This window comes from Monopterus albus, unplaced genomic scaffold, assembly GCF_001952655.1.
Source record: "Monopterus albus unplaced genomic scaffold, M_albus_1.0 scaffold92.1, whole genome shotgun sequence".
In the NCBI taxonomy this organism is placed as follows: Eukaryota; Metazoa; Chordata; class Actinopteri; order Synbranchiformes; family Synbranchidae; genus Monopterus; species Monopterus albus.
This window is the reverse complement of record NW_018127972.1, coordinates 1,651,340-1,661,169: the sequence shown is the minus strand read 5'-3', so window position 1 is coordinate 1,661,169 and position 9,830 is coordinate 1,651,340. Positions and strand designations below refer to the sequence as shown.

At 40.4% G+C, this 9,830-nt stretch overlaps 1 protein-coding gene across 2 annotated transcripts in view; it reads right to left on the bottom strand.

Moving 5' to 3' along the window:
* Nucleotides 1-9,830, bottom strand: part of smg1 (SMG1 nonsense mediated mRNA decay associated PI3K related kinase) — a 61,776-nt gene that overhangs the window by 38,521 nt on the left and 13,425 nt on the right. For both annotated transcript variants that reach the window (XM_020608178.1, XM_020608179.1), the window contains exons 10-19: nucleotides 9,460-9,633; nucleotides 7,609-7,830; nucleotides 7,015-7,116; nucleotides 5,828-6,118; nucleotides 3,891-4,021; nucleotides 3,094-3,255; nucleotides 1,058-1,176; nucleotides 837-924; nucleotides 529-630; nucleotides 52-192 (exon numbers count right to left, since the gene is read on the bottom strand). In XM_020608178.1, the coding sequence (XP_020463834.1) occupies nucleotides 52-192; nucleotides 529-630; nucleotides 837-924; nucleotides 1,058-1,176; nucleotides 3,094-3,255; nucleotides 3,891-4,021; nucleotides 5,828-6,118; nucleotides 7,015-7,116; nucleotides 7,609-7,830; nucleotides 9,460-9,633 (1,532 nt within the window). The remainder of the gene's footprint in view (nucleotides 1-51; nucleotides 193-528; nucleotides 631-836; nucleotides 925-1,057; nucleotides 1,177-3,093; nucleotides 3,256-3,890; nucleotides 4,022-5,827; nucleotides 6,119-7,014; nucleotides 7,117-7,608; nucleotides 7,831-9,459; nucleotides 9,634-9,830) is intronic.

The window sequence follows — 9,830 nt, the reverse complement described above, 5'->3', positions numbered from 1 at the left end:
CAGTTTGTCTAAAATCTGTGTAGCTTATCCTTGTGTCACTGTGATGTGTACCCTCCACGGTGCAGCACGCCATATAAGATGAAGCTGATGAGGTCACTGAAGTCCTGGGGATGGAAGGTGCTGCTTGGTGCTCGGCTCATGTGGTGGCGGATGGCCAGTGAAATCTCCCTCATCTCGGGGTGGCTGTAGTTACTGTGGACAAAGAAAATCACACACAAACATCACTAATTAGAGGCATACACCAGGCCATTTAAATCAAGTTAATGACATCTGAATTGCTTAACTGGTATTCAGAGACAATCAGGGATTAGATAAAAAAAAAAAAAACTAGGAAAGAACTCATTTTCCTCAAAACATACTGTATGTACTTCCTTCAGTTTTAATCAACTCAATATACTTGATTAGTATTCAGTCGTGGCAATCCCAGTTGTGAATGGTATATACCTATACAAGACAATAAACAAAACTGCTATGTGAAGAACAATCTATTTTACTGTAGATGGTCTCCAGTTGTATACCAAGTCTTACCTCAAAGCCACATCAAGCGGGATTGTCCTGAGCAGCTTGCCATAGGCTTGCCTCACCCTCACTGCTGAGTGGACCAGCTGAACTCTGCACACATCCACACACCTAATGGACAACCGACCAACACACACACACACACACACACACACACACACACAAACAGAGAAAGAGTAAGCTGACACATCACAAAACAAACAGGGGCCTTAGAAGGTTTTTTGCCCCATGTCTGAAGCAAGTGCAAAAATAATGAAACAACTAATTTACACGGTCTGAAAGCAGTTTAGACTTGTATGTGTAAGTATAACATTCACCTCTGCAGCAGCTCAGTGGACAGGGATGAAGAGAGGACCTGTAAGCTGTGGCAGGTCTGAAGGCAGATACTTTGATCTTCATTCAGAGCTATCCAGAAAAAACAGTGAGGAAAAATTCTGTCTTATTGATGAATAACAAATGCATCTGAAAATAACAATTAACATAGCTTGGCATCCTGTAAAAAATTATTTCCTGGAAACACCGGTTATATTGGGCTCACCGTTGGCTAGCAGACCCTTGCAGAACTTGTTGAAGGAGGGCAGGGAGAAGAGAGGGTTATAGGTGTCTGACTTCTTCATCAGCACACAGATTTCCTGAGCCCAGGTCAGCAGCAGCCTCCTGAAACACCAACACAACAGTATCACAGCAATTATACCCACAGTTTGTGCCTTGTTAAAATATAGTCTTGGTAAATACATTTAGTCATATCCTGATGTATCATGTCCCTTTTTGTTATGTTTGTAATATTACCTAGTGTTTTAATTCTTTGCTTCATACTCATGGAAAATTCACTTTTTTTTTTAATCTCCAGTTGCAAGAAAACACTTTTCCTATACCTGGATTTATGTATATACAGTACATCTTAAAATATCACCAGCTCATAGTCTAAGTTACAATTATGATATAATGGCATACAAACAGTGATCTTGTCCATACAGAATACAGGCGTTAGACTAATGACATCAGCTAAGCCAAATGGAGTTCTATCAATGAAATCAGACTGGAAGTTGAGTTAGACCTATTTGACTTATAAAACAAACAAACAAGCAAAAAAAAAAAAACACTGAGTTTGTTATTCACTAGAAGCATCTGCTGATATAGACCATGCCTCAAAAAACAAAAGATCTCACAAGGCTTACATGATCAACGGTTGACTTGCATAAAGCTGGAAAGGGTTACAGTACAATATAATTTTATTTATCACACTATGGGCGATTAAATTACAAAGTCATCTCAATAAGTTTAGATATTCATCAGCCCACAGATAGACAAAAATGCCACTAAATGAAGATGTAGTACTGTTGCTACTCTCTGCAGAAGTGAAGATGACTTCAAATACACAACATAAAATTCTGTGAAGTAAAACAGAAGCCCAGAGTAAAAGCTTAAGGCTTAAAATAATCATAGCAGCTGGTTAACATCTTTATTCACGATTCTACTATAAACATCATGATGCATGGCTCCTAGTCTCCAATAAAAACCACAGTGAAATCACTTAAGCACCTTCAGACTCTTAAATGCTACTGGTAAAATATTTTGTGTACATATGAAACTAAAGCTGAATAGTTTGTGAAGAACATTTAGCACTACATATGGTGTAAAAGGACACACCATGCCAACATGAACACATCATCCCAGCAGTGAAGTATGGTGGAGAGAGCATAATACAAATAAATTCCCAGGTTTATCAAGGAATCTTACAGGATAATGTCAGGGTGGTTGTCCACCAGCTGAAATTCAGTAGGGGTTGAGTGCAGCAGGACACTGACCCTAAATATCTAATTTGGAGTGGCAAACTCTGAGATCAGACACCCTAAAAATATGGCTGAGCTAAAGACGTTCTGTAAGGAAGAATTTGTCCAAAACTCCTCCAGAACCTCCTGGTCTTGGTTTAAGACCTAACAAGTAAAATAACTGGTATATAAAACCCTTTTCAAAGTCTACTTGTGCAAAATAGGTGTCCATGAATAACAAGAGTATTAAAGCCAAGACAACAAATGTAACAGTAACACTACTGTTTTGCTGAAAATGACTGGCTTCCATGACTGGCATTTGGTACATCACAGAAAAACTTCAAATTAACCCAAATAATTGTGAATTATAGCAGATAAATATTTCACTGGGTACATCTCATGTCTCTTATAAGATCGTTCCTATGCTGTTCATACGACGTTCCAAGTATATCGGTTCTGAGGACCAAGGAGTGAGGATGGTGCTGGAGGAGCCATGACCAAGGCAACAGGAGACTATCGTTCATGGAAGTTTTTGTGAACTGACACGCCCCTTTATCTGAAATCAGTTGGTGAATGGACACTTCAAATGAAGGATCTGAGGAGAGGACGTTGCACGTCGTTAAGGACACGTTTCCTCGAGTCCTCTCTGCTCATGTTTTCCTTGCATCTTACATACTGTAGATGGGACTAAGACAAGGAAAAGGAGCAAGTGAAAGAAATGACTGTCCTTATAAGAGACATGAGACATATCCACAGTGTGTGCATGTTTGTGTTTATGTCAAAGACAGGAAAGCACAAAAACCTGGCCTCAGGATAGAGGTGCTCCTTCACCAGCAGACCTCCCAGAAGGCTTAGCAGTGTGCTGAAATGTTTCTTTGTTGCTGTGGTCACAGTGCTGATGACAGCACCATCAAACAGGGAGGGTGAAGATGATGACAGGCTGGATGAGATAAAATGATCATGTCTGGACAGACAAACAAACAGAGGAGATAAAAGGCCAGTTAAAAAGAACAACCACAGAGCAGCTTTAACATGTTACTGTTATTCAGAACATGTACTTAAATCTTGACTTTGAATATGAGCCATTAAAACCTTAAAGGAACTGATATATCACATTTACTTGTGTATATTTAGCAGATCTATTCAAGAGATGATGATGAGGCATTTCATTACAAACTCCTCATAAATACAGGTTAGGTGTATGTTCGTTTGTTCCTCAAATTATATTTTGTTACCAATTGTGTATATTAATATTATGTAAAGTATGTTGGTTATTGTTGTCAATATTAGAGGATTATATAAACTCACCATATTTTATGAAGGTGGTAATATATCAAAATTGATTTGAAAATAAATCTAGAACATGAAAACAAAGAAATGTTGACAGAGTCTGAGGGCTTTCCAAAGGTACTGTATTACCCTAGCAGTACTTTCCAGGCACAATTATCTACAAGGTTTTGAATGAGTGACAGTTCAGCTCAATATTTAAGAAAGAAAACATATAAACTGATTGAGGCCACTTAGTCAAATAGGTGTAAAAAATTCAGAAGATTGTAGTGGTCAGCAGGGCTGCTGCACAAAGCACAGGCAGTCTTTTACCTGGTGCAGTGAGAGTATAGGGTGTAGAGTACAGCATACTGGATGGCAGGGTAGTAGACAGATAACTCAGAGTGGACCAGCATCAGATTGTGACTAAGAAGAGCGAAGACTGTAGGAGACAATGCCCACATCTAGACAGATAAAACATTTCAACATGAATACATGGCCACATAACACAATAGTTCATGTTGTTACTGAAACATTAAAGAATAAGGATGGTTATTTTTGCATGTTTTTGGCATTTTGCCACAAATCCCATAAAGACACTAAAACCAACAATGAAATTTATGTACCAACTGTAACATCTACAAATCCAGGACCTGGTTTAGCTAATTAATTTGTGCCATAGACCTCCACTAGAAACTGACTTGGAAACTGTCGGCATGCATGGGCAGATGGCAGAACAGAAGTATGAATAGGAATGCATACACACAAGAATATGCACAAAGCATGAACTCCCCTTTACTGTGATGCGTGATGTAGGGATGGACCAGTGTTCCTTTGGTTTGGTGACTAAGCTGCAAAAGACCAACTGCATACTACTGTGAGAAGCTAAAGAAACATAAAAAGGCACAGCAGAGGATGTACTTCCTGCATCAGGAGCTGCTGATTCAGTTCTATAGGGGAATCATCGAGTCTGTTCTCTCTACTTCCCTGCCTGGTTTGGCTCGCCAGCCAAACAGGACAGGAACAGACTCCAGCGGAGAGTCAGAACTGCAGAGGGAATCATCAGTGCCAGCCTGCCCTCCACCTGTACACCTCACGGGTCAAAAGGAGGGTAGAGAGGATTTCTGCAGACCACTTGCATCCTGGATACAAACTCTTTGAACTCCTCCCCTCTGGATGGCGCTACAGGCCAAAACAACCAGACACAGAGAGTTTCTTCCCCCGGGCTATTACTCTTGAACAGCTGTCTACATTTGCTCTTTTACCTTGTGCTTTTTACCATGTATATATTTTGCATTCATTTTGTTTTTATTGCTGTGCACATCGGGGGCCATTGGGCTGGAGTCAAATTCCTTGTATTTTTGATAATACTTAAAAATCAGGTTTATGCTTATTTTTAATGAAAGGAGGAGGAGTTCCTCTTTGTTTTAGCTGAGAAGCATTTAGGGGTATACATTGGCAGTGATATTTATTTTGGCTTTTGACAATGTCATGTTCACAGGATGTTTTCTGTAATAGACTGGTTGCCATTTTCAAGAGGGTGAGTCTTAGGGGATGACTGTGATTCAGTAGGTAGAGCAGTCGTCTCCCAACCGGAGGGTTGGAGGTTCTAATCATGGTGCCTGCAGTCCACATGTCAAAGTGTCATTTGGCTAGACACTGAACCCCCAAGTTGCCCCCGATGGTTAGAGCCATCGATGCGAGTTGGCGCCACAGATGGCTGCCTCGGTTCTGTACCGGAAACAAATTCCTTGTGTAACATACTTGGCCAAATAATGGTGATTATTATTATAACTGTCCTGAAGGTAAATGCTGAAAAAGTGAGGAGATATGACACTTGAAGTATGGCCAACTTGTCACCGAGATCATGATGGACTACTCAGTGTAACAAGAAGTCCCTGAATCCATTAAATATTTTGTTTTAGTTTCTGCTTTCATTACCATAAATCAACAGAAACTAACTGAACTCAGTGTATTATTGCCAAAATGAGAGGAGGACTGGAGCGAGGGCAGCCCTGGTATGCAGTTGAGTGGACGACAACAGTGAAGGAGTGAAACTATGGGGGAAAGCCTGCTGAGCTCATGAAGCATGTGTCAGCATGCTTTTCTTAAGAGACAACAAAGACCTTTAGATATGCTGTGGGCTCCTAGCAGGTGGTACAGCAATAAAGCATAGAGGTAAAACAAATAATTTTATCAGTACATGTGCCGTGACACTGGGGTGTTACGTTACCGAGTGCTCAACAGTACAGAAAAGCCTAGTGGCTCACCCCAATGAGAGAATTCTTTGTATTCCCAATGGTGGTGAGGGTGCTGAGGTTGAAGATGAGGGTGAACTGGGCCTTCTCCGGCGGTAGGCTAAGGGAGGCGAAAGCAGGATGCTGGATGGTGGGACAGGGGCTGTCAGGCACCAGGGCCCTACCAGCAGGCTCCAGGGTTACTGTCAGGCTGGACAGGGCACATGCCATCTCACCCAATACCATTTTATAAGCTGCCTCCAAGGTTGGAATGTTTTTCAGGCTCAGCAGTGCCTGGTACACACCGTGAACAGCTGTCACCACCTGAGTGCATACACACAAATATAAACATGTTAGAAGACATTGTACTGTTTTATTATAAGTTAACCTCAACTATGACAAACTGCAGCTCTCAACATGACCAAAAATCAATTTGTTATTATCCTTTGCTTTGTACTTCAAGGCTGGGTCTGTTCTCCCTGTTTAGATCCCCTTGAAGGGAAATCATAATGCTACAGCATACAGTGATATTTTAGACAACAATGTGTTTCCAGCTTTGTGGCACAAGTTTTTGTTCCTTTGCGATTACAAGATTACAATGCCCTTGTGTGCAAAGCCAGGTTCACATGGTTTTCCCTATTGATGTGAAAGAAAGGGACTAGTCTGCACAAAGCTCCGACATATAAGACCTTTGGGATAAAACTGGGACTGACTAGGGCTGTGTATTGACAAGAATCTGGCGATAAAATATGCATCACAATACAATTACGATTCGATATATTGCAATATTGTGAACAAGGTGATATACTGCAATGTTTTTAAAAAGAAATCTAATTTTAGAAAAACTGGCATAAAATAAGCAACACACGACTATGTGCATAAAATATCCCATAAACATAAAAAAAGTTTACTTTTTATGCAGTCAGAACAGGGATCTGCATTTGCACTTGTCACAATCCAACAACATAGCACTACTTGGAATGTGAACTATTAATTAAAAATTGATAGTGTTTTTGAGAATCGAAAATTGAGAATTGCAAAGCATAATACAGTGATGTATCGATATTTTCTTACACCCATAGGAACGACTACTGTTGTCCAGGTCTTACTGGGCAACTTTAGCGGTTGATCTCGCCAATGCTCTTCTGACTGACTGAATGGGAAGTTTTACATGCTGGCACATCAACCCATGTTACCTTGTCACTCTCACAGTCACACACCTCTTTCTCTCGAAGGAAGCGTAATTTCAGTAGCTGGGAGTCAGGGGCCAACAATTTCTCAACAAAGACAGCAGGCAGCTTTGTGTTGATCTGGTCCACAATCTGAAAACAAATGCAGAGTCAACAATGACTTCAATAAAATGTTACAGGAAATCTTCTTACAAAGCCATGAAGCTCTACTGATACATTCCTGTCCTTCTGTCTAAAAGGCTTCTCTGACATTTGTATGGCTTTTTCAGGGAGAGTAACAGCCCTGCTTGACAATAAAAATAAATGAGGAAGGTGCTTTCACACCAACATGGCTGAAGTTACAGGCATATATAATGAATAGTGAAAATCAGACCTCATTTCTGATCCAACAAAACTGTGCCACAGGCTGGTAGAAGGAATAATAATATTCCAAACAACAGAAAATTTCAGCATGAAGTCCAATACATTTGGTCCATTATGCTTCTAGTGGGGGAAAAAAAAACCTAACAAGATCTGTTCAGGCTGCTCCACTATCAGATGATCAACACTGGTTTGGACCAGTGTAGTTCGGGCTCTGATGTTTAACAAAGGACAGGTATGATCAAATTTTAAAAGTGACTGTACCAGAGTGAGAAGGCTGAGTACTGCCAGACTGTAGTCTGTGCCACAGGCCTGGCAGCAGTCCAGCTGGTCCAGACCATAGGCTAGTACGGTTTCCATCAACTGACCACAGGGCTCCACACTGGCCAGCAACACACCCACACACTCGTTCCCTGCTGAGAGAACTGCCTCAGAGAACTGGACCTGCTTCGCCGTGGTCACACAGGCCAGAACACGGTTCAGAACCTTAAAACACAAAACCAGGAGAAAAAAAAAATGATTCTGATGCCATAAAAGCTCTGGTATGGCATATAAAAATACTGACTATAATGCACTTAATGTTACTAAGACATACGTATTTCACATACTACAAAGGGGCAGTAAGGTAGACTCTTTTTGCCTCTGGCCCAGACTGTACTGCTAATGTCAATAATGGTTACGCTCATGCATAATATGATGGGTTTTTGAAGATATGTTAATAAGCCTAACTATATCTGCTATAGGTCTGTTAACCAATAGAAAAGTAATTGCTGGGTGCCCCTATGGCTGAATAGTTATGGCACAGTGCACCATATACACATGAACAGTGTGTGCATGACGTTGGTCACTCGACTCCAGCTACTGACATTTGTCACGGGTCTCCCCCTCTCTGTATCTGACCGCCTCTCCATGACCCGCTGTCAAAATAATTGCAAAATGAGATCAAACATATCTTAGAAAAGTAATTTCTTGTTAGCAGAGATAAGGAATTTCTGGGCCAAAACTGAGAAGTATGTTTGTGGTGACTGACAGCAATATGACAGCCAATAAGTTTAAAGTTACAAATGCAAAAATATGAAGTGAAAAATAGAGATATATTTTAGTGTACTTTTCAAATACACCACCAATGTTTAGTTCCTTCACCACCAACACAATATATACATGTTAACCTTGTTAATGAACATGTTTTTAGCAACTTTAATATACAAACTAAATAATACCTGCTCTTGCCTTATTGATGAGCACATATAGGCTACAAAACCCATAAGAATAACTTGGCATACTCTTCGACTAATTAGTGGCTAGCTAAACCGATGTTGGTACGCTGCTGGGGAATGACCTGCTGATACAGAGGAGCTGGTCTACCAAGAATTCAATTAATTTTAAGATACATAGCTAATTAAATTAAATCAGTCTTCAACAATTGTTTGATAAACGACTTGCACAGTCTCCCATACTGGCAGAATTTTGATGCACTTATGTACAACACAATTACCATCTGAAACTCTATTATTGGAACAAAAATTTCATTTTAAACCCTCCAACAATACATTGTGGGCGTAATTTAGATCCCTGTGTTATCTCAGTCTCATGTGACAATTATTCTGCCATATTTGCATTAGCACGGAGATGCCTTGCTTCAAAACAAGTGCTCCCTTTTTCTTGTTAAGCTGTGTTAACCAATAACTACAATTAGTAACCACAAAGTTATTTATTTCCGCCTCAAATGCTATTCAGGAGTAGGTGAATAGGGTAGGCTGTGCAACGTTTGAAAAAAAAAAAATGGTTGCAGAACGGCACAGAATATCTCTCACAATGTCAAACGTTGGATTCGTTTTTTAAAATCAGTCTCCTCTTCTCATTTCATCATGACATAACGCATTAATGCTATTGGTTAACGCCGCAGGAGCACTTGGTTTGTTGTAAGGCATCTCGGTGCTAATGCAAACATGGCAGAATCATTGTCACGCGAGACTGAGATCACAAAATCACAATCACAAAATGATTAATCCTGCAGCCCCACAATAAGGTGAATGGCACTACTATTTGTAGTGCATCTTTTATAAAATTACACTGCTCAGCCCTGAGTCAAGTTCTCCTGGAGGTGGTTCTTACATCTGTGACGTAGACTTCAGTGATGGGCGGTCCTCTGAAGGGACTGAATCGCTCTCCAATGCTGCGGACCACTGTGCTGAAAACCCTCAGCAGAGCTGCCAACTTGGGCAGTGACACTGAGGGAGGGGGGATGTCTTCATCCAGCACCTCACCTGACCCAACGTGGCTCAGATCCTTAACAGAGTGCGCACACACAGTGAAGTCTTTGACAAAAGCACTAAATAACAATGGGGCAGTTTTTAACCAACAAAATGTGCCATTCTGAAATCAGAGTTATAAAAAGATTTCCAGAAATTTCTCAAGTGTTTACAGTCATAATAACAAAAAAAAAAAAAAAAAAAAAAAAAAAAAAATTTTCTCCCCTCGGAAAA